Source organism: Carcharodon carcharias, chromosome 19 (genome assembly GCF_017639515.1).
Source record: "Carcharodon carcharias isolate sCarCar2 chromosome 19, sCarCar2.pri, whole genome shotgun sequence".
NCBI lineage: Eukaryota > Metazoa > Chordata > Chondrichthyes > Lamniformes > Lamnidae > Carcharodon > Carcharodon carcharias.
The window spans coordinates 40,572,315-40,598,033 of record NC_054485.1 but is presented as its reverse complement, the minus strand read 5'-3'; the positions used below and the strand labels follow the sequence as shown (position 1 = coordinate 40,598,033).

Below are 25,719 nucleotides of genomic sequence, written 5' to 3'. Positions count from 1 at the left end.
CAACATTTGGGCATCTCAGCAGAGATACCACAAAGAAGCAGTTCCCCACTTTACACAATGTCTATCCAATCCCAGTCATACTATCAGCTTGAGATGGAGATTTCAGGTTGCGTACTAGTCCTGACGACCGAAAGGAACAATGCTGCTCCGGCACTCTGCAGTTCAGTGCAGAGCATGGCCGAATGGGGTCCAAAAAAGGAAGTCGGACAAATGTCAATACCTCTGCATCCTTGTCAACATATATAGTTGTACAAAAACAGTTGTGCACAACATGGGCCTGAATTTTGCATTCCGAGGCCGGGCGCACGCCTGACCCGACCGCACGTGAAATTGCACAAAATGACATTGGGCGTGCATCCCGACGTATTCGCTCACGCGAGCGATATTGAGGCCGGCGGGCACGTGCAGGCGTCAGACCTCGCCCTCTGACAATTAAAGGGCCAATTAAGGCCATTAAAAAGCCGATTGTCCACGATTTTACATCGGCCACACAACTTCTCACTCGTCACACAGCACAACGGGCAGGAGGCCAACCCATTTTTAATGAATTGACATCCAAGAGTGGGATAAAAAGGGTCTGAAGCAATGTCACCATGAGTAGTGAGGAGTTTAGGAGATAGTTTGCTGCTGGTTGTTTAGTGAAACTTGACTGCTTTATCTCTGTTGTGAGCTTCAGTCTTTGCATTGCTAGCCTTGATTTCAGGAATCATTGATGTCTCCAAGGCCCCTGTCGTCGGATAGCCTTCTGTTCCTCTGATAATGGGGATTGTGTACTCCATTGATGGTACCTCCTCTGAGGAGAAAGAGAGGGGCACCATGGAGAGAGGAGGCCAGATGTCCGTAGGCAGCATCCAAGGGAGCGACCTGTGGGAGGAGGGGCACAGGGGGCGCAGGGCCAGCAGGTAGCCCAAGGCAGAAGGGGTTGCAGAAGATGCCACTATCCTGTTGCCAGGATTTATAGGCAGCGGTGCAGCTACCTCAACATGTCAGAGGTGCAGTGCTGAAGGAGGCTCCGCCTCTCCAGGGAGACTGTGACCTCCATATGTAAGGTGTTTGGGCCAGAAACTACCTCCAACTCTGTGGGTGGCCATCCCATGCCCAGTGGCTCTGAAGGTCACAGTGGCCCTCGACTTCTAAGCATCCGGATCTTTCCAGGGGTCAGTGGGGGATCTGTGTGGAGTGTCCCAATCAGCTGTCCACAGTTGCATTAAGCTCATGACTTATGCTCTGTTCAGGCTGGTCATGACATTTATTCATTTCCAGATGGATGAGCCAGCAAGGCTGAGTGAGTCCAGAGGCTTTGCCACAATTGCTGGGTTTCCCTGCATCCAGGGTGCAATCGACTGCACACATAAGACCATCAAGGTGCCAGCAGGCAAGCTGGGTGCCTTCGTCAACAGGAAGGGATTCCACTCCATGAACATGCAGATAATTTGTGACCACAAGACACAGATTCTGCAAGTCTGTGCATGGTACCCTTGCAGCTCTGCATACATTCTTTGACACTCAGGTGACAAGGCTGTCCGTGGTTCCAATTCGACTGGATGGACGGTTGCTGGATGATGCGGGTTTTCTGTTGAAAAAGTGGCTTATGATGCCTCTCCCCCACCCAAGAACAGAGGCAGAGCAGCGTTACAATAGGAGTCATGCCTCCACAAGGGTGGTGAGAGAACCATAGTCTGCCGAAAATGAGATTCAGATGCCTGGACCGTTCAGGTGGGGCACTGCAATACCCTCCAGAGCATGTGTCTCTGATAGTTGTTGCACGCTGCGCTGTCCATAATCTGGTGCTGGCAATGGGGGACCCACTGGAGGAAGAGGATCTTGAGGCAGCTCCATAGGCCACAGATAATAACTCAGTGATGGATCAGAAGAGGAGTCCGGGGAAGAACATGATGAGGATGTGGAGGCAAACCTCTGGAACCTTCAGGGAGGCCTCCTCCTCAGAGGAGGAGGTACCATTGGTGGAGTACATAATCTCCATTACCAGGCCGCCAAGGCACAGCTTCTACTTCGCGCCAGGGCTGCCACCTCCATCCCGGATTCTAAAATGACCTTTTCCGCTGAACTCAAAGTTCACTTAGTGCCTGTGCAATAGATTTTAGAGCCACTCACATCCAGCATGACATGCTGGTGTGCCCTGCACCTACAAAACAAGTGAAGCACACTCAGGCCATTAAGAAAAAAGCAAATTTATATCATGTTGGCACTCACATGAAATGAACATAACTATATTTGGTATTAATGGTCACACCAGTAAACATATTAACAAAATATGGCAGAACAGAAGGTCACCCGTGAACAGTCCTTCTTGTGCTCACAGTACCTTAAACTTATGTTTGCAAGTGCTGTGTCTTGGTGTCCCCACCGCACCCGCCCCCCCCCCCCCCCCCCCCGCCCCCCGCACCAACCCCTTGCTGGCAGCGGCATTGAAGGCACCCTGCTGACTCTGCTTTCCTGTTGGCCTTGATGAACTTGGTGGTCGTCCTCTGGCTAGTGGAGCCTGTGCAGGCCCCACCTGGGAGGGAGCGTGTAGTGCTATGGCTGGGCAACCCTCAGTCATTATGGCTTCATCAGATGCCATGGTCAGTGGCAGAGGGGCTGAGAAGCTGTGCAGAACATCATGAGAGGAGCCCGCAGAGATGACGAGTAGATTGTGCGCCAACGTGAGGTCGGTCTGGACCTCCCTGCTCGTCATTTATGGACAGGCACCTAGCAGAGATACTAAGTACCTCATCCACCTCTCGCACTAGCATTAACCTCCTGAGGTCATTGCCTGTGTGAGTGAGGGCTGGCAGGTCCTAATGCAAACCCAGGAAACCCTGATTCTGTTCCAGGAGCTGCCTGCCCATGAGAGTCACCAGCTCGGCGTTGAGGGTCAACGCAGATCTCATGCAGTACTCATGGACTCCTCCATGACAGAGACCATGGTTTGCAGACCTTCAGGGATCTCTGCCAGTTCCTCCTGAGCATTCCGCTGGACATCCAGCATTTGTTGCCTAATGGGCGACTCCAGAGGCTCGTCATCTGCCTCAGACTCAGCATCGTCCTAGTCTCCAGCAGCACTCCACCTGCTGTCGCACTGAGAACTCTCTGCGTCTGCTCACTCATCATGCGAGTGTGCTGTGCACTCACCGCTGTGCACTGACATTGTAGCGACGACCTAATGCCCACCAAGGTGCTGGTATCCACGCTGGCGCCTGGTTCTGAGAGGGGGTGTGACGTAGGTGCATCCGACGGGCTCTGGTCCTCTGGCGTCAGGGTCCTGCAGTCGTTTCTGGATGGCGATTCTAGGGGAGAAAAATGACATGTCATTGGTATTAGTCATCACACTGTCATGGTGCATGTTAGACGGGCTGGTGAGACAATAGAGATCTGCACCATGGCACCATTGTCTTTCAATGAACAATGTGGACTCCAGGCTTAAGGTTTCCATTACAGATGAGACAACACAACAATGTTTACACACACGGACAATCTCGCATTTGTGCATTGCGCTCTTACCTTCGTCAGAGACCCTGCCCCTCCGTGACCGGTGGACTGAGCTGGGCGCTAGCACTCCAACTCTAAGGCATCCATCTCATCCCTCGTTAATATGAGCAGGTTTGGGGGCCTCTGACTCTCTTTGACCTCTCTATATTGTTCTGGCTTCTCTTCTGAAGGGACAGAGGAGCATTGGTTAGTCTACTCTCTACCTGCATGGCCATTGCAGCCTGGCCAACCTCACTTAAGGAACACATTGCAGGGCACATCAGAATCGTAGCCCTCGCCCACAAAGCAATCAGGCCAAGCAGCCAGAGCTCACCACCTTGGTCGGCGCTAATGTCATTGACAATTGGCACTCAGACTCTTACACCCCTGAGCATCATGGTGGGATGGCCAGCCATTAACACAGCTCCACGCAGATCCATGCCAACTCGGTACTCACCATTGCCGAGCACAGCAGATCGTTAAACCTTTTGCGGCACTGCAGCCATGCCATGCGTACAACATCATGACTGCTGACCCGGGCTGCCACCTCAGCCCATGCTTTCTTGGTCAGGTCTGGTGGCATCCTCTTGCCATCCCTGGGGATGAGGATGTCCCACCTGGCACTGACCTCCTCCATGAGGATTCTCAGGCAAACATCCGAGAACCAGGGAACCAAGATTCCCCGTGCTTGGGGCTGATTGGTCTATACAGTCACATGATCCCCATAACAGTAAAAAATGGTTTAACTTATAATCATTATAACAGTCTAATACCCTTTCAAATGCTTCCCTGCCCACCACACTCTCAGGCAGTGCATTCTAGATCTTCAATCACGCTGTGTGAAAGTTTTCTCATATCGCTTTTGCTTCTTTTGCCAATTACTTTAAATCTGTGCCCTCTCATTCTCAATCCTTTCATGAGTGGGAATAGTTTCTGCCTATATACTCTGTTCAAACACTTCATGATTTTGAATGCCTCTATTAAGACTTGCCCTCCCACCTGGCATGCCCAGCAGGTCCTCAGGCATCAAGGGTGGCTCATCAGGGTCCTGCAATCGTTTCTGGATGGCGATTCTAGGGGAGAAAAATGACGTAATTGGTATTAGTCATCACACTGTCACAGTGCATGTTAGATGGTCTGGTGAGACAATAGAGATCTGCACCATGGCACCATTGTCTTTCAATGAACAATGTGGACTCCAGGCTTAAGGTTTCCATAACAGATGAGACAACACAACAATGTTTACACACACGGACAATCTCACATTTGTGCATTGCGCTTCATCAAAACAACTCCAAAGCTTCAACGTGTCCCCTGGCAGCCTTCAGGAAGCTGCCTCTGCTGCTTTTGAATCCCTCCCTGTGTCGCCATTGGACCCGGTGCCGGAAAGGCTCCCTCCCCCGCCTGGCCCTTTTGACCATTGAGAAGAAGCATTTCATGCTGGACAGCTCTTAATTGGCCACCCAGCATGAAATTGCGTTAGAAACATGATCCCGTCCAGGAGCGGATTATATGTCTGCTTCCTGGCCTGCTGACCTGGCACGCACGCCAAGCAGAAATTCAGGCCATGGTGTATTTTGCAAGAGCCCAAACCAATAGTACTGTATCTGCCGAGCTGCTCAGCTGAAAGCCAGTGTAAATGTGCATGATCCATTCATCTGTCCAAATTGAATTGGCTACTGATATCAGATTAAAGCAACAAATTTGGTGTAAACAGGGTATTAAAATATTTATTTGTTAGTTTTCATGGTCCTTTGAGTCTGCTGGCTCACCCCCACCGTGTACAGCCAAAGATCTAATTTAAATTCATTAGGGCTCAACATTTCAGAGGGAAGATAAATTATTTAGTACATAATTTTATTTTCCTCTTGAATGGTCTATTGAGCAATTGCAAAATGAATCTGATCCCACACGACCCATTTAGAAGGGCAGATGAGTTACATGTAAGAGCAGAGGGACCTGGATGTATATATGCATAAGTCATTGAAAGTGGCAGGACAAGTTGAGAGTGTGGTTAATAAAGCATATGGTATCCCAGACTTTATTAATAGAGGACAAGAGCAAGGAGGTTATGTTGAACTTGTATAAGACACTAGTTTGGCCTCAGCTGGAGCATTGTGGCTAGTTCTGGGCACCACACTTTAGGAAAGATATGAAGGCATTGGAAAGAATTCAGAAAAGATTCATAAGAATGATCTGAGGGATGAGGAACTTCAATTATGAAGATAGATTGGAAAACTTGGAACTGCTTTCCTGAGAGAGGGGAAGGCTGAAAGGAAATTTAATAGAGGCATTCAAAATCATGAAGGGTCTGGCCAGAGTAGATAGGCAGAAACTGTTCCCACTCATGAAAGAATGGAGAAGGAGAGGGCACAGATTTAAAGTAATTGGCAAAAGAAGCAAAAGAGATATGAGAAAACTTATTTCACGCAGCGTGATTGAAGATCTAGAATGCACTGCCTGAGAGTTTGGTGGGCAGCTTCAGCTGAAGCATTTGAAAGGGTATTAGACTGTTATAATGATTATAAGTTAAACCATTTTTTACTGTTATGGGATCATGTGACTGCATAAACCAATCAGTGCTAAGCGTGGGGAATCTTAAGGGCAAACAAGTTCATACAAGTTCAGCAGGTAACAGGGAAGGCAAATGGAATGTTGACCTTTATTTCAAAGGGAATGGAGTATAAAAATAGGGAAGTCTTGCTAAAATTATGCAAGGCACTAGTTAGACCACACCTAGAATACTATGAACAGTTTTGGTCCCCTTATCTAAGGAAAGATACTGGCATTGGAGGCAGTCCAGAGAAGGTTGATCCCAGGGATGGAGGGACTTTCTTATGAGAGGTTAAATAGGTTGGGCCTGTACTCATTGGAGTTTAGAGGAATGAGAGGTGAGCTTATTGAAACATACAAGATTCTTAGGGGGCTTGACAGTGTAGATGCTGAGAGGTTGTTTCCCCTTGTGGGAGAGTCTAGGACCAGAGGGCATAATCTCAGAGTAAGGGGTCGCCCATTTAAGACAGAGATGAGGAGGAATTTCTTTTCTCAGAGGATAGTGAATCTGTGGAATTCTTTACCGCAGAGGGTTATAGAGGCTGGGTCATTAAATATATTCAAGGCTGAGATAGACAGATTTTTAATCAGTAAGGGAATCAAGAGTGATGGGGTAAAGGCAGGAAAGTAGAGCTGAGGATTATCAGATCAGCCATGATCTCACTGAATGGCGGAGCAGACTAGATGGGCTGAATGGCCTACTTCTACTTCTATGCCTTATAGTCTTATGGCTGGAGCCAAAAGTTACTGAGGCTGACATTTATTCCCTACGCAATCTGAAGACCAGGAAAACTGAACCAATCACTTTTACACTTCAAGTAAATAGAAAGCCTCTGCTCATGGAGGTGGATGCAGGAGCATCGACCACAGCGGGGAGAGAACACATCTTTAAATACCTCAGAGAAGGTACCCAGCCATTGGGTTGGAGAAGACCACAGCTCTGTTAAAAACATATACAGTAGAAGCAATATAGGTGCCTGTAATCATACAGACAACAAACGGCTCAGCTGCCAATAATTGTTGTAACTGGTGAAGGATCTAGCCTTCTGGGCCATGGTTGAAAGAAATCAGACTGAATTGGTCAGAAATCTTTCAGGTTAGGGCAAGAAGAAATCCTGAGTTGACAGGGAATACGAGGGTGTCTTTTGGAACGAGATAGAAGAACCAAAGGATCCTCACAGGAAGCAAGGATCCCTCAGGTTGGAGCTGTTTCCATGGGAAAATCGTGAAAAGAAGCGAAACCAATGCAGAAACCACTCTGAACCAACTGAAGAAACAGTTGGAAGAAAATAACCAAAATATTCAATGTTCTAAGAGGAAGCCCAAAGATTCAAACAAGAAACAGAAGAACTGAAGAATCAGTTGATGGAGCCAAAAGAGGCATTAGAAATCATGGAACTTTCCAAAATGCAAATGGGTAACTCAACCCCGAACTCAACCAAGTTAAGATTTCACCAGAGAGAAATAAGAATGAAAGATGAGACAAAACCCTGCGGCAAACACAAAAAAAACACAAATCAAAGCTGAAAGGCCAGTAGGATAAGTATGCAGAACCCTTTCTGCAGCTGAGAAAGGATACTCGCAAATTGAAAAAGAGGGGCTTGTCAATCACATTTAGAGTAAAGAAGTTCCATTGATATTTACACAGTCAACACTTCACCGTAGTGTCAGGTCACAAACCATTGTTAGGATTGTTTAATGAAGATCAGGCAATCCCACCAATAGGCTATGCTAGAATTCAAAGATGGCCTTTAATTTTGTCAGCATACGATTACACTTTTATGCATCGTCCAAGTGTGCATATAGCAAATGCAGACGCCCCTCAGTCATCTCCCTTTGCCCGAAGGTATTACACATGGTCCAGTGCCTCGAGATAGTACTTTCGTTAAATTTTCTGGGGTAGAATTTTACGCTGATCGGACGGGCGAGCGCCCTGACATCATCCCAAGCGCACGCGATATTTAAGAGGGCAATTGAGCACATTAACAGAGCAATTGACTCCAATTTCTCGTGGTCTGTCCAACTTTATGGTTGGCAGACAGGTGAATTGGCCAGGCCGGCTTTACATTTTCCGTGAAACCTCATCCACGGACGGGGTGAAGTTTCTGAGAGGAAATAAAATATAAATACATTTCTGTGGACAGCATTTTCAGTAGCTAAATTTTCAAGTGATTTATTATGATGCATGTGCACTTTCTTTCAGCTTCAGAAATCTTTATTTTTGTTTTCTCAGGTCTTGGGCTCCCTGAGGCAGCTCTCTGCCTTCAGTGAGTTTTCTCTAAGTACTGGCCTGCACCCACATTGATGCCAGCACCCCCACCCCACTTCCTATTCCCCGCCCCGGCAGCGCTGAGCTTCTCAGCACACGCTTCACTCTGGCTGGCCGTTAATTGGCCAGCCAACATGAAATCGAAGTCGGGGGCCAATCGCAGTCGGCAGTCTGTTCCCATGCCCACTGATTGCGCCCGCCCGCCGACCTAAAAATTCAGCCCCTGGACTCCTCACCTGTTTGCTTGAGACAGATAAAGAATTGGACAAATCGGGATCCAATTTTAGCAAGATTCCGCAAACAAGTATTACAAAGATGGTGAAATGCACAAGTTCCTGAAGAATTAAAACCATTTTTTGTACATAGGTCCGAACTGAGTTTCAAGATGGTATCTTAATATGGAGCGCAAGAGTAGTTATCCCTGTGCAAGGAAGAGAACCATTATTGGAAGAACTTCATAGTGCACATCCTGATATTTTGACAATGAAAATAGTCACACAAAGTTATACTGGTGGCCAGGCATAGACAGTGAAATAGAAAAATAGTGAAACATCGGGGAGAATTTTCACGTAGGTATGTGGGGGCAGACCCCGCATGCCAACGCGTAAAATGACGTGCAGTGATGTCAGGCGTGCGTCCCGACGTCACTACGCGTCATTCCAATCTTTCATTGTCAAAGGCCTGTTAAGGCTACTTAAAGACCAATTAATGTAGTTATGAACGCTGCCCGTCCAGCCTTAAAGTTGGTGGGCAGGCCAAGAGCTCAAGCAGCCTTCGTGTTTTTCATGAAACCTCATCCACAGGCGGGATGAGGTTTCATGAAGGTTTTATTAAATTAATAAATAAATTTTGCTCACTTCATAAACATGTCCTAGCTCATAAAACTCTGTCACATGAGGGGACATGTCTGAATAATTGTTATCTCTTTTTATTTCAAACTTTAAATATGAACTTAACCTCCCTGAGGCAGCTCCGTGCCTCGGGGAGATTTTTGCGCTGTGTGTGAAAGAGCGCAGGCTCTCCCTCCTCCCCCCACCTGCACAGGCAGTGCTGAACGCTACCGGCCATGCATTACGCTGGGCGGGCCTTAATTGGCCTGCCCACATAAAATGGCGGCGCGGAGCCGGTAGTCGCCCGCGGTCACTCCCGACCAGCCCGCACGACAGGGAGAAAAGTCTCACCATTGTCTCCAGTGCCAGCAACAGCAAAAGTTTCCCGTTTCAGATCCACTGCATCTGTGGTAGTTGCCTGGTCGATTCTGGGTTCAACTGCATATAAACTATGTAGGTCCCTTTCTAGGTACAGTATTTCTTGTGATTAATGACACATTCCAAATGGATGGATGTGTTTGAAGTAAGATCACCTACTTTGTCTGCAACCATTGAAAAGTGGCGCTAGAGTTTCAGTGTACATGGTTTACCTGAAGTTATTCCAAAGATTCGTGAACCTAAATGGGATTAAACACGACCAGAACAGCACCGTATCATCCCTTGTCCAACGGGTTAGCAGAAAGAGCAGTACAAGCCTTTAAAACAGACATGAAGAAAGTATCAGAGGGAACATTAGAAACACGAATTTCAAGATCCTTGTTCAGCTGTTGCACAACTCCTCATGACCACTGATTTAACACCTTCAGAATTGTTGATGAAACTCCGACTTCACACAAGATTGAGTGAACTATTCCCTAATTTAGAGGGGAAAGTGGGGAGAAAAAATGGGAGTCAGAAAGTAACTCATGACGTGCACAGTAAAGGTTGAGAGTTTACTGTGGGAGACACTGTTTTCGTATGAAATTTTGCAGCTGGACCAAAATGGGCCGCTGGTGCAATCATCTCTGAAACAGGACCTTTACCTTAGGTAGAAGTGGAAATTGGGATTGTTAGGAAACACGTGGATCATCTCAGAAATCAGGAAACCCTCCAATAAACAGTTAATCCACCTGAAAACGAAGTCAAAACTTCGACACCTGAGGTGCCAGATCAACAAAGAATAGACGTACAGATGTCTCTGTTGAAGTAAATAATTCTGAACTGCCATTGTCTAGTGATGTCCCTGATGATGCCATTCCTGTGCAGGTCAATCCAATGGAAGAACCCCCCAGTTGTAAGTGCTCTACCCGAATCCGAAAACCTCCTCAAAGACTAAATTTATAATGGCATGAATTTTATTTAATTGTATCTAATATGGGTTAGGATGTTTTGTAAATAAGAGGGTAAAACAAAAGTAAAGGGGGAGGAATGTAATGATTCTAAGTTAAACCATTTGTTATTGTTATGGGGGTCATATAACTGTATAGACTAATCAGCCCTAAGCATGGGGAATCTTAGGGGCAGAGCTTTTTAGCCTTGGTTTTGGAACAAGCATATAGCCAACTCTGAAGTCTGTTAATAAAATTCACTGCTTCTTTCAAGAAACCTGTCCTGCACCTTCCAAGTTTATTACTGCTGGTATCTGGAAAGGAAGAACATGCAGGGTACGGGCAGATGGGGAATGACACTAGCTGAATTACTCATTCAGAAAGCTGATGTAGACACAATGGGCTGAATAGCTTCCTACTGCACTGTAACTACTCTGCAATTCTGTGACATCACACTCGTAAATGCCAACAGTATGAAGCTGCATTTTCCAGTTAACTTTTGTTGAATGCCCTGAGTCAAACTGTTGTAACATTGTGAACCATGATTGACCCTTGAGGGAGATTACAAACATCAGTTTGATCTTATTCTAAGACCATGTAAGTGACAGAACTTTGAATATGATGGGGCCACATCCAACGTGTAGATTTGTTTTGATGACCTCTTGGCTGTTGTGTGGCCATTTCAACATCAACCCACTTAATCGCTTCTCTCAAAGTTTTAATATAAAGACCGGTGTTACCTTATTACTACCTAAAGAAATAGAGATTTCATTAAAATATGATATGACGACATGGAATACAAGGATATTGTTAACAATTTCTTGCTACAATTCAGAGGGAATCCATTTAAACCTGAAAGCACTGAGTTGCAATCGAGCTTTCAATTCATCACTTGAATTATTTTATTATTTGAATTTAAATGCTGGCAAGGCAATATTCCCGTATTTAGTTGCCCTGAGGACATTAGGCCAGAATTTTACGCTCCCCTTGGGAGTGGGCTGGCAGGCAAGGGGAGGCATAAAATCAGACGGAATGATGTGTGGTGCCTATTGTCTACCCGCTTCTGCTAGAATTTTACCAGCAGTGGGTTAGGCTGTTAGGTGGCCCACCCGGCTTTGGGCCAATTGAGGTCCTTAAATGGCCAATTAATGACCACTTACGGTCCTCTTCCCACTGCCGTTGGTATTTTACCAGCAATGCGGGGTACCCATGCCGTGTAGTGGAGCTGCCAGGTATACCCTGGCTACAAGCTCAGAGTGTACTCCTGTTTGATTACCCTGTGTCCAACAGAGAGCTCCCCCAACCCCACTTGAACCCAGTTTGACTCCTGATTGCAGTGCTCCCTCCCCCACCCTCGACAGGGCCTGCCAGGGATTGGAAAGCTGCTGGCCATTTGATTGGCTGGTAACTTTTGGAGGTGGGATGTCTAACGAAATGGGGGTGCAAGCCACGACCCCAGGGAGTTAAGTGTCTGATGACTGTAAAATCTGATCATGGCTTTCCAGGCCAGCGAAGGCGGGCTCACTCCCAACTTTTCAGCTGGTAGATGTTGCTGTTGCCGTTCACCTCTGTGTAAAATCCTGGCCATAGTGTGGTACTAGAATCACATATAGACCATTCAGGTAGGATGGCAGGTCCTGTTTCTTAAAAACAATTGGATTTTTATGACAATACAACAGCTTTTGTGGCCATTTTGGTGCTGGTCCACCAGCACCAAAAATTGAATTTATTTACATTGCCCCATTGGGATTTGAACTTCTGGTATCTTAGTTTCTAGTCTAGTACCTTACCCACTAGCCTAGCATAAATAACACAATGATTGAGCTTACCCAACATCCCAAGACCAACTCACCATTACTGACAGAGGAGCAAAAGTGGACATCCATCTAATTGAACTGACTCTACCATTACTGAGTGTATGAGTGTTTCCCACCTGTACGTAAAAGGTTGAATGTTGTATTACTTTAGTTCTACTTAGCTATACCTGAGTTTCTATCTGTTTATATGTAGCTGTACAGGATACACAAAAAAATTCCTTGAAACAGGACTTCTGACTATGAGGAGCATAACCATATCTAAACATGAGTGCATGGATGATGGGAATTATATACTGTGGAACTTGTTTTGGTGCTTTTGACTAATAGCCGATGAAACCAATAGGACTTGGCTTGACCCACAATAAGGTTAATTTTACCATTCCTGCTGTGTGACAATCACAGCTGGTTGTACATATTTAGCAGAAATTCAGTAAAATCCTGATCAATCCACTGACATATTATGTTCTGTATCTGTTGGAATTGCATATATTGGGAGTGAGTGGAAAGTGCTTGTAGCTGGAACTGACTGTCTGCATGAAGCAAAGGAGCTTGCTTCAACTCTACGTAAAAGGCTCAGGATTTGACTGTGTCCTAAATTTCTTTCAGGAAAAGGCCAAAAGTACCATTCAATGGTTTTGCAGGCCATGAAAATACAAATGGTCGAGCAACTTTTGAAAACCCCATGTATGATCGAAATGTCCAACCATCTGACATCGTGGCCAATGAGATTGAGGTGACAGTGAGCACTGTATGCACGGCAGTATAGCACTTTCTCTTTACAAAACATTGGTAAGTAGAAGTGAATATGGTGCACAGCCAAGTTGTTTTAACATCACTGCCTCATCTTTGTATCTTTACTGACAACTGTGCAAGTGTTCTCCATTTTCCATTGAGGACCACTGTGTATTTTCCTTTCGCAACTGTTTCATTGACACAGATCACTGTTCCAGCTTACTGGGCTACAGGGTATAAAAATGTGGGAGCTTTGCATCCACAGTTACTCTCACATGATTCCTGGTTCCAGTTTTACTATTGCAGATGTTGCAAGTGGATCCCAGGTAGATCATCAAGTAACCAACTGAAAAATGGCACTGCCATAGACTTAGGAACAGTTGTCAGAAGTGACCTAGGCAGAGGAAAATAAATTTAAAAATATTGTTTTCAAAAGTTAATTATTGAAAACTAAATGTCACCTTTGAAACTAGGATTCAAATCCAAACATGGATTGAAACCCTCACCTTCTGTTTGCCCTTGGGGTATTAAACAAAAGAAGCTTGCAATGTCTCAACCCAATTCCTAATGGTGCAAATGTATAAAGTTGCTCATAATACGGTACTGATTACATTAAATGAATGCCCTCATTCAAAGAGACCATAATAATGGTTGCTACATTGTGTGCAGCATTCACTGTGGTAGAATAGGATAATAGGGCTGTTCCTTCTGAGCTCCAGAGTGTCACATTGGGAGGGGTACCCCAAAGCTGTGCTGGGGAATCCCTCCCCCAGAGGTTCCCAGGCAAGGTTAGCACAGCAATTGCCCGGGAAGTGCAAACTTCCTATGGGCAATTTTCCTACACTGGTAACCACCCGAAAATGTGATTTAAATCTCAAACTTCAGATGGTTCTGACTTTGTTTACATCAGTAGTTACCCAGAAAAATTTAAAAGAATCAAAACCACTCCTAAATTCTGGGTAACTATTGCACAGATACACACCGATTCCTCCCCACCCCCCACCACTCCCCGCTCCAGTGGGACATCCCAACACAGCCCTGAACCCCCGGGGACTCCCCAACTACTTCCCCACATCCCCCCCAACCACCACTGGACTCCCTCAATCCAAGACAACCGCCCCGAGCAATCTACCGCAAAGGACACCACCACCCCCCCCAACTCTCAGGGGACTACAACTCCTGACAAGAACTCTCCATTCCACGGATTCCCCCCATCCCCATGGGAACTCTCCATTCCATGGGATTCCCCCAAGCAGCATGGATTTGTTACCTGCAACTCTATAGCCTTTCAATGCTAGGCCCCAGGAACACGCTACACTGCCAGATTTTGCCCGGCCTGGGTTGGAGGTTTGGGTGAGATAGAGTTACCTGGATTTTAAATTAAGAACTTTTGAATGGAATGGCAATTTGACTCAAATGTGGCAAGTGATGGAGTGGCTCCCATCAGAAGTTACGGCCCATTATCTTCTGAGGCTGCAGTTGAGGCAAATCACCTAATTGAATACATGGAACATTTTTCTGCATCTAACTTGCGCTGACCTTGGCCTGTGAGTAATTGATACTCTCAATACAAAACATAGAAAAGCACCCAGTTGCACCTCCCAACATTGACATGTCTAACCTTAACAAGCAAAAATTGTACCTTTAGAGAAACCTTTGCAATAAATCGATAGTAATACTGAAATCTGTGGACTCATCCTTGAGTTGAGCGGACTATCCTCAATGAAAACTTAGTTTACCTCGTGCTTTTTAATTGTCAAATTGCTTGGCAGTCCAGTAAAATGCTAGAGTTTAAACAGTACCTCAGAATGTGATCACCATTTTGCACATTCTGATTACTTTCTATTGGCAGTGATATACACGGTGTCTTTTATAATTCTTATTTTTTTTAGTCACTTGATAGGCAAAGTGGCTTATTTTCTTATCACTGGGGCTATTGTGCTTTCCCAGCGGAGCTTCCCTCTGCCTCTAAGATTTTCATCTTCGTATAGAGTTTAACAAATCCAAGAAGCTAAACTTTAAAAAAAGGAATGCAGCATTTGGCTACTCAGTGGCACCTTTCCTCCCTTATACTTGTGCATTGTAGTTGTTGTCTGACTGACATTGCTGTTACTTAGAAATGCTACATTACATAGGAACAGTCCCCTAGGTCTGTTCTGCCATTTAACTAAATAATGGCTGATCTGTACCTTAGCTCTGTCAACCTGTCTTGCTGCCCTAGCGCTTAATATCCTTGCCTAATAAAATCTGTCAATCTCAGTTTTGAGCTTTTCAATTGACCTCACATCAACAGCTTTTTAACAAAGTTCCAGATTTCCAAAATGCTGGTGTGTGGAATAAGTCATTCCTGGGCAGCCAATTTTAGTTTTAAGGTTATGTCACCTTATTCTGGATTCCCCTAGCTGAGAATATAGTTTCTATCTATTGTGCCAACCCAATGGCGCTTCTAAAATTAATTTTATGTTGCAATCTGATAAAAAAAATCTGTTGGTTGATACTGTCAATATAAGAACCTGCACTTTCTCATTGCTTATCTTAATTCTAATAATGGCATGAATCACTTTTGATCAGAGTGTAATGTTTTATTTCACTTGGTGTATGCTGGCTATTACAGCACAGTAATTATCCATTGGCAATTAAGATTGGAACTGCCAATGGTCAGACCCAGAGAGTCCATTGAAAATAACTGATTCATGAAGAAAAATCTGTAGATTCGATGTTTTGCTATTTTGCTCGAGTAGATACAGAATAAGTTCCCACTGTGTCCCAGTGTGGTGGTTTTTAAATGTAGGGGGCATTCCTGCTTATGTTTCAACCAGGAAAACCTTACCCTTGACATCTCACTCAGTCCCTGCTGCAAATATCCTCCATGCAAATTTGTGCCCACCTCTCAACACTGGCACATGGTACTCATGCTGAGATGATGCATGAGTTGCGTTCTGCAAGCATAGAATTTCCAAACAAGGCATGCCATGTGAAAGTTAGGATTTCCCCATTTTCAGGCAGAAGTGCTGCTCATTAATTCAGTGCCTTCACATTATCAATGAAGTCTTAATAGGTATTGGAGCTCTCAAAAGGACAAAGGGATCTTTTTCTGTTAACATCATTTTTCGGAAATTATACCGTTTGTTTTTAAAGCACCGCAAGCACAGTGAATGCTTGAATTGGCACACATTCTTTTGTATCCAGCTCTGTGAAGGGAAACCTGCGGAACTTGAGTCCTGCAAATCTCAAAATGACAAGTAATGGGGCGGTGGACAGACAGGGGAAAGTGGAGTTGAGGCCACAGTCAGATCAACCATGATCCTATCAAATGGCAGAGCAGACTCAAGGGCCAACTTGCTCCTAATTATTGTGTTTTGTGATAAAACCGCTGAGCGTAGGAATCATATAAAGGTGTAAAAATTGCTAAAATAATTGGGCGAATTAGATCATCCTGCCATGATTTGCAAGCAGGAGAGGTTTACAATGCCTTGCTTTTTAGCTGATGTTAATACTGTCTCATTTTAAACTTTACTGAAGATTATAAAAGTTATGGATTGATTTAATCTTGGTGTAGGGAGTTCAGATCCCCTGACCTCGCTTTGTTCTAATGGTGGGAATGGCTCCCTAAATAAATGGCAGCCTTATTGCTAACTTCCAACATCCAGAATTCAGTGACATCTATTAAGAGTTGTTGACTTTTTGAATTTTCTTAAATGCCTTTGTTTTCTCTCTAAACAGAATGCTGAAGTCCAGAATCACCTCATCAGATTCTACTTGACTGCTTTTCTTCAAAGATGTAGTGACTGTGGAGAAGCTACTAGGGGTGCTGCCCTTTAAAATACTTCTGTTATGAAGAGCCAGGGGTGGGTGGGGGAGGCCAAATAATGTGTCCAGAAATCACTACAGTTTCTTACTGTGGTAACCAAGAGAGTACATCAGTGATGATGAACTGAACACATCACTGAGATCTAGCCTTCAACATTCAGTGACGTCCAAGTAAACATTTCCAGTCTGGATGACATTTTGGCAGAGGACAAGTAAAACAATATGGCCCATCCTTTAGCAAGGATGAGAAGTTTTGACCAGGTTCTCACAAGGATCTATTTGAATAGCAATGCATAATCATTCACAATGACCAACAGGAGAAAATACATGTGTTGTAAGCCTTTAAGTAAAATGTTGGAATCTGGCTCTCCCAGGAGGAAATGTACCTTGGGTTCTCCCTTGTTGTTGTTTCTGGTCCTCATCAGGACTCGAGAGCTGTTTCCATGAACCTTTTATATTCAGTGACTTCACTTTGTTGAGCATTTTTCTTCGTGCTATACGTAATATCCAACATATGCAGATAATCACACATTAATCCAGGAAGAGAATGGAAACATCAATGAGTATCTAAATGTAGGTATCCTTTTAATCATCTGTTGTAACATTTGAAATTCTGTAGGATTCATTATAATTCCCTGATAACAGCTAGAGGTGTGCATGTTTTTAAAGCCATTTGCAAAAAGGCAAGATCATTATAACCTTAATTCGGCATTTTGGCACATTTAACATAACTATTTACTGTTATGCATTACATATTATCACCCTTCTTTAACAATTTACCGATGTTTGTAATGTTGCCAATAAGGTCCAAACTCAATCAAACCCAAAAGCAGAAGGTTTAAATTTGAACCCCATTCCAGCTGATGTCCTCTCAGCCTTGGTTACAAACCCAGCTCTTCTGGTGCAATCACAAACATTCCCTTTTCATCTTACTTTACCTGCACTGGCGAGCATTGTAAAACAATAGCCTTATTATTGACTCCTAATCATCCAGAATTCAAAGACAGCAGTTGTCTCTCGTGCAGAGCTGTTAAACTCACCAAGCTGAATATAGTAGCTTATGTAAGATAAATCTGCCATGGAAAGATATGGGGATTCTCCTTACAGTGAGAATACAGTATTTTGAGGGCCCATTCAGGTGGGAACATATTGGAGTTGCTGTCACTGTGAGAAGACACTGAAGGTCACTTCACAGTGAAAAAAATGCCAGGGATCAAGTTGAAGCAGAGAGACATTATCAACAACAACATCTTGCATCTACCTAGCACCTTTAACATTGTAAAGGTTTCTAAAGTTCGAAGTTTTTACCATCTCTAGGTGCTTCAAGGGAGCATTATCAAGCAAAGTCTGACACTGAGCCACATAAGGAGAGATTGGGACAGGTGGTCAAAGCTTGGTCAGTGAGGTAGGTTTCAAGGATCATCTTACAGGAAGAGCCAGAAATGTTTGAGGAGGAAATTTCAGAGTTCGGAGCCTAGTCAGCTGACAGCCTGATCACCAAATGCTGCAGCAATTAACATTGGGGATGCCCTCCAAGCCGGAATTGGAGAATTGCCAAGATCTTAAAGGGGTGTAGGGCTAGAATAAGTTTCAGGGCAGGGCTCTTTTGGAGTGTGTAGGTATCTAAACTCCTATTGGTTTAGCACAATATTGGTGAACTTGTTTTCATTAGGGGATGCAAAGAACTTCGGGTGGTAGTTAATGGAATTGACAGGGGTCTTGCTCGGTGACTGAGAGCTAGTGAGAACCCCATATTGCCTCTTTTTGAAAAAGCCTGCTGAATTAAGTGACACTCAGGCACTGAGCTAGAAGGCAGTGGGCCTTCCCCAGGATCAACGACCCTGGGGCAGAAGTACTGCCCGCCAAGAGCTGCCAGCCAATCAGAGGTTAGCAGCTCTAATGAATGGGTGGGTCGCTGGAGAGGTGGTAGCTGCTGGCAGTATGACATCCATCTGAGACCTAGGATTGTTGCTGGATCCCAGGCCACAGGTTAGTGATGGCGGGAGGGGGTTTGTGGGGAGGAGGGTGTTCAGCACAAAGGGCAGGGGGTTGGCTTTCAGCAGGCCCCCTCATTAATGATGCCGGGCACCTCAATCAGGCACTGAATGCCTTTGAACAATGGAGACCCCCACCACCCCCAGGATCCCACAAGAAACCCCGCATGGGCTTACTTGCCATGCTTCCCCGCTCGTGGCTGGATTAATACCAGTGGTAGCAGGATGAGACACTTAACTGGTCATTAATTGTCCACTTAAGGGCCTTAATTGGTGACGTGGTGGGAAGACCTTTCATGAACCTTCTGGGTACAGACATAATCAGGGTGGAAGCGAAAAGTCAGTGGGGTCCCCAACCCGCCACCCTCACGCTTGATCAAATGCCAGACCCTGCCACCAAACTCGCCGTGGGGGCATACTTTTTAAGAGTTGAAATTTTAAACAGTTATATCCCTTTGGATTGCAATTAAACAGAGAATCTTAAGTGAAATTCAAAAAACAATATACATCAAGTAAAAAAAATACATTTATTGAACAAGAGAGAGCCTGTGTTTAGGGCACATTAACTAAAAGTTGTTCTGTCCGTCATGGACATCGGACATAAAGAAAGTTGAAGGTATCCAGGATTTTACATCGAAGGTCCTTTTGTAATTCTGTGGTTGTACTGCCACAACTGCCTTCCAATTTTTCAGTGTTCCTGTCAATACAGGAGTTTCCTTCATTACTCAGATGTCTGGCGCATCCGCAGATGTGAGCTGGTGACTGGAGCATCACCACATGGTATCAAAGTACTTGTGCTTGGATAAAGTGTGACTCAAGGTACAAAAGTAAATGAAAGGTCAAAACAGTTGGGAGGGAACAAAACAGGCGAAAGGAAATAAAACTGACAGAAACAGATTAGGGTAGAATCTCCACTTGGGGAGCAGTCGACAATTTGGCCATAAGTTGCACTGAAAATTGCATTAGCTTTCTGAAGTGAAGATATAGTTCAAGTTTACAGTCAAATTCTTCTGCATTTTCACTTGTAATATCTTCTAAGAACCAGTACAAAGCAGCCACTGCTTTAGAATGTAATTGTTTCTTTCCAGCCTTGCATTAAAAATATTCCTTGATATATTTCAGAGTGGTAACAAGAGTGGTGCAGTTTTATTAATACAGTTGGAAAAGGGTTTATCACAAAATAAACAATTTTAATTAATGCCAAGTACACCACATGTAAATAACCCAATTTTAAATAAATGAAAATGACTTTAAAAACAAAACAATACAGAAACATTTACTAGTTTCATCAGTGTACACCGGTCAGTTTCTTAGTAAACTAAATATTTCTAGTATTTTAAAGCTTTTATGAGGTGTTAAAGGGCTCCCTTGTGCCTTTAAAAGAAGCTTAATTTTAAGAGCCTCCTTGAAGGACCATAAAGAGATAAAATTATCAGAAATTTGCACTGGTGAATAGTGTGTTACGGACAGGAGGGAATTAATTTAAACAGCCCTGATTTCTCCTCTCAACACCCATCCATAACAGAAAGGTGTTTTGATTTTTATTTTCCCCTTTATAAGCGGTCGCATATCTCCCAATACCTCAGTTTTGGTGTGATCCAATTTCTATTCATAACCCCACAGCAAACTTGTGATAGGATGAACTCAGAGGGTTAGTTTATTTGCACACTGTAAAAGAAGCACAGAGAAAGAAAGATTTAAAGGTAAAGATTAGAGAAAAGAATTATTGTTTCACCTGAGTCCAGACTCTCGAATTAAAATCCAGTAGTGTGCTCCTTCACAGATGTCGGCAGGCAGAATTGATGCTGGATAATTCACTTTTCCATTTGAGATGACTTCCACGTTGACATAGGCACGTAAAGAAGATTTAGTCTTGTCGGTGACAGTACACAAATTCCAGTAAAAACAGTGTAAATGGGGCCAGGCATTCAAACCTGGGCAGATCCCTTTTTCTGTGCTGCTGTTTGGTGGAAGGAAAGATGGCAGACTGAGCTTTGCAGTACAGCAAAACAGTCTAACTGGTTCTTCCAGCTCGAGGTTCAAGTCACATGATTCCCATCTCTCCACACGATCTTTGACAAAGGACGTGGACTCCTCATCTGGGTGCCCAAAAATTTAAATATTCCAGCCATTAAGAATTGAGAAAGGTTGCAGGGCTCTTTGTCCTAGCAGTCTAGTGGACACCGGAGAATATACAAAAGTGACTATAAAATATATTTATTTTTCCAACTTGCCTTCATAAATATGCAACAATGTGCAGACCCAATAGGTACTGAAATTAAAGAAAGAACTTTCATTTATATAGCACTATTCATGACATCCCATTTATGGCAATATGGCGCCTTTCGAAGTGTAGTCACTTTTACATTAAAAACGCAGCAATCTTTGTACACATAATGATCACTAAACAGCAATGAGGCAATGATCAGACAATCTGCTTCGGGTATTCCTGAGGAATATACATTGGCCAGGATACTCGGGAGCACTTGCCAGTCCTTCTTCGCAATAATGCCTGGGGATCTTTCACCTCCTGACCCTGAGAAGTCAGCTGGGACAGGGGTTTAGCAACCCACATCACATTTGACTGTCCCTCAGTACTCCACTGGAATGCCAGACTGGGTCTCTGGAAAGGGACTTGAACTTACATCGTCCTGAGTCAGAGGCAAAAGAGCTACCACTGAACCAAGGCTGACACCTCAACTTTGTGCTATAAAATAGGAAAATTTGCTCTTGGTATAGAAGTACTTCTCACCCTGTTATTGATTGTAACCTGTGAGCAAACGATATAATTAAATTTGACTATACTTATGAAAATTGGAAAAATTATCACCCCTTTATAATGCATGGTGCTGGGGAAACATAGCCCTGAACTTTTACGATAGCCCCCGCCAACCAAAGAGTTGGGAAATACATCACTGCTGACTTTGGCTGCCCTGCTGCCATTTTGCACTCAAGTGAGTGGTGATTGGCAGTAGGTGGGTTCCGCCCCTCACTCGGAAGGAAGTCCCACCTTGGAGAACTGCCAGCCAACCTGATTGGTCGGCAGCTCTCCAGTCCCTGCAGCGACAGCGCTGCAGTGGAACAAAAGAGGAACTGCACCAGTCAGTTTGAGACTAAGGCTGGGATTTTCTGGCCCTGCTGTGGGCCAGGCGGCCTCACAGCCAGAAGTCCATTGACTTGCAGCGGGCTGGAAGATTGCGGTGGCAGGCGGGCACAGAAAATCCCGCCATAAGTCCCAGGCACCAGAGACCTAGCTAAGTGTCAGGGGTCCCAGGGCGGGGAGGGTAGGAAAGGCCTAGGGGATTGCAAGGGGAAATGACCAGGGTCTCAGAAGTTAGGCCAGGGTGGGATGTGGGAGGGAGGCCCGGTGGTCACCAGGCAGTAAGAGGAAGGCGCCCCCAGTCAGACGGGCGATTCTGATGGAGGCACCCCACCCCCCCACCTGAGATCTAACTTCCTTTACTTTTGACTTTCCCCCACAGAGCTTCAATCCGCCCGCCAGCCTAAAAATTGAGGCTGGACAGTAACAGCCCCTAAGTGACCATTAATCAGGCCTCAGTTGGGGCAAGTGCGGGCTTCCCACCTGAGGCCCTGCCCGTCCCAGTGCAAAATTACTGCAAGATGGGCGGGCAGGAACCCAGAGGGAATCCCATCCCTTCAATTTCATGCTGTCACTACCGCACTGAAGTTTACAGGGGAGTGAGGAACATTTATTTATTGTGACAGAAACAATGGGCTGGATTTTACACTGAGGGAGGGGCGTCCCCGCACCCCAGCGCAAATTCCATAGGCAAGCCCGCGTCCGCTTAGCCGGCTCACGCCGCTTTAATTTTTCATAATTAGAATTGGGCGGGACTTCCGTCTGTCTCCGGACAAATGTCCTGCCTCATAGAGCAGCTAGCCAATTAGAGGCCGGTGGCTCTGCACACCAACAGCGCCAAGCTGGAGTGGTAGCCACTGCTGGCCCTGCATGTGGGCAGGAGGTGGCATTCAATGAGGATCCCGGACATTCAGGTAAGTTCGAGATCTCGCTGGGGACAAGCTGATGGGCTGGAGGGTGGGAGAGTGCACATCAAGGGGAAAAAACTGTGGGATGGGGCCTCCAGTTGGCACAGGGGCCTGCTCCCCCACCCTTTCACTGACCAGCAGCCTGCAAGGTCAAACTGCCAGGCTACACCTTTGGCGCAGGCTTCCCCCGCTGTCTATTATTTCGGAGCGGCAGCAGGATGAGGCCAGTAATTGGACATTAATTGTCCACCTAAGCTCCTCAATCAGGTCTAGGGCGGGCGACCCACCCGACACCTCCCCAGCTGCCTGCAAAATAGTGGATTGGGTGGGGGGGGCGGGTGGCTCAGTGGCAGATATACCCTAATTTATGGGTCTACCCGCCTGTTTTCCCACTTAAGGTCAGTCAGTAAAATTCAGCCCGATGCATTTTTGTGTTTATTCTTTATTTAGTGTTCACGTTAGTGTCCAGTGTTGTACTCCCCAGCCAGTGGGACATGGCTGAACTTGCTGGCTTAGCTGGCCCTCCCTTCTATGTATTGTGAAGGAGGTTGTCTGAGATCACTCTCAGTGGGCATAATTAAAATGTGGTAGGTGAACTCAAAGCACTGCAAAGACTCTGCCAACCAACATCCTGAGATGGACCCACATTTAGACAGCACAGAGACCGCCCTTCAGACCCCTCATTTTCTTATCTTGATTGACTGTCCCCACCGCTCCCCACCACACCTACACCGGGAACCCCCACTTTACTCCTCCATACTTCCGACCCTGCCTTTTGTCCTCCCTTGGATCCCTTTTCCACGCCTCCATGACCTCGATCCCACTCCACACCACACTTCCCCCCCACCTACAATTGTACTCGTCCCGAGCCTCCACGCAAGCTGCCATTCCCCTGCTTCCCTCCCTGGTGCCGTAGTGTTCAGAAAGGAAAACCGCTGACCTCAGACACAATTACACAAAGCTGACTGCATGCCAACAAACGTGAACCGGGTGCCACGAGATTTTTGTGCGCCGCTTACTTGATCTTGAAGGTAGGATGTAATTACAAAGCGTTTTAACATAATGAGTCATGGCATGCAAATATGTTCCGATTAGGAACCTGTCACAGGGGCCATGATGCCCGACTTGCCACAACACTCAATCTCTAAATTTGAACCTGCTGTCAGGAAAGTGAAATTTCGGCTCCTGCCTAATTAAGCCGCCTCGCCAGTCATGTTTCACACTCTTACTGACCCCATAAAATTCCCCCTATGTTGCATAACGCGCTGTACCCAGTTGTTGGATCATAAATGTTAGTCCACCATCAAAGATCTCTCTTCATTACAAATATAGCAGATTATGGACTCTGTGTCAAGTGTTGATATGGCTGAAAGGACAAGGTTTCATTCAGCAAAATCATGCCTGATGTTATCATCCCTGATTCCAATATCAGAGTTTACAGATAACAGGGGACTTTTAAAAGTTAGGTTCTACATATTGCCTTGTTCAATTCATAGATATTGATCTGCTTTGATTGCATCCTGATTGCATCATTGTAGAACCACCTCACAATTAACTATCTAAGCTTCACTATTGAATAAAAGTAGATTAGAAAGTAGGAAAGCAAGGCAGGAACCAGACCATTAACAATCCTGATAACTTGTTGCTGACTTAATCTGTGTACAGCAAGATAAATGTGCAGCAATTGTCATTCATATAGCTAGAGGGATGGGCAAGTTTTTTGAGAACTAACTTACTCAGTGGTTTATTGCTCCATTTCTTTCTGTGTTTCTTATTTACATCACATAAAGTAGCAATATGTTGTCTCAAAATCATCATTTTAACTTGTTTAGCTTTTATTTAGAAAAAAAAAGGACTGAGATGTTACTCAGTGGGACTTACCCTTGTTGGAGACTGTGATGCAGGGCTTCTATACTGAGAGACAAGGCTGACTGATATGCACATTATGGAGTGATAGTGGGCAAGATTTTGAGGATTATATGAAACAGGCAAGTTCTGAAAGTGTATGGCATGGAAAATCTTTAATGTGAAGAAAAGCTGTGATGATAATTTTTCAAGGGAAAGTGATTTCACAAAACATGTTCAGCTAGAATCTTGAGCTATAAAAAGCAAAATTTGAATGGACTTTTACATTTCAAAAAAACGTTTTATGTTCCAACCTGAGTGGCATAGAAATTGGAATGCATTTTGTCTGAATGTAAAACACGCACAATGGGGTCAGTTTATGGACCAACATTCTGCACCTGAAAGACATCTGGCCCAATCAATCGAGCTGTTTTTCAGGCATCTAGACCAGCCACCTAACACAGGTATTAGGCCCCTTGCATGCTAATGGGAGACTTAATATGTGTTCCTGGAAATTGAGCCGCCATCCATTCAATGTGGATGCAGGCTAGATTGCAGCAGAAATACTCCTTTGGGCTCTACAGAACTACTGATGGCTATGATTGGGTCTCCTACCAGCACTTAACTGAGGCTGCTGCCAAGAAGATAGGCAGCCTGAAGTTCAATGCTTTCAGTGTGTGAGATAATTGTGAAGGTGCTGGCAGCCCACCAGATTATTCAGATGAACTCCCAGGCCCATCTTTAGGCCAACGTATCAAGTCTCTCGGTTCAAGTTAAGAATCCCCTCCCCAACTTAGCACTCATAAAATGCACACAGCTAGTTTCTCCCCCAATATATTACAGTATAAAATCTGCACTTGAGACAAATGCAACTTCGTGTCCATTCATTTCACAATGGCAGCAACATTGTGGCAATTAATATATCCTCTTATTCTGAGACACTTCATCTTTTATTTTAATTCACCAAGGACCAATAATTTGCCCTTTGACCTGTGAAGTATAATTTGAATCTACTATAATTCAATTTTCATTTGTTGTGCTTTGTTGTAATGAATGTGTCCAAAACCATTTCCAAGGGAACTC

General features: G+C 44.9%; 1 protein-coding gene across 1 annotated transcript in view; it reads left to right on the top strand.

The window, feature by feature from the left end:
* Positions 1–16,788, top strand: part of csmd2 (CUB and Sushi multiple domains 2) — a 736,338-nt gene extending 719,550 nt beyond the window's left edge. Inside the window, exons 65-66 of the mRNA XM_041212915.1 lie at positions 12,854–13,036; positions 16,703–16,788. Of these exons, the coding sequence (XP_041068849.1) occupies positions 12,854–13,013 (160 nt within the window). The 3' untranslated portion in view covers positions 13,014–13,036; positions 16,703–16,788. The remainder of the gene's footprint in view (positions 1–12,853; positions 13,037–16,702) is intronic.
* Positions 16,789–25,719: the final 8,931 nt, after the last annotated feature.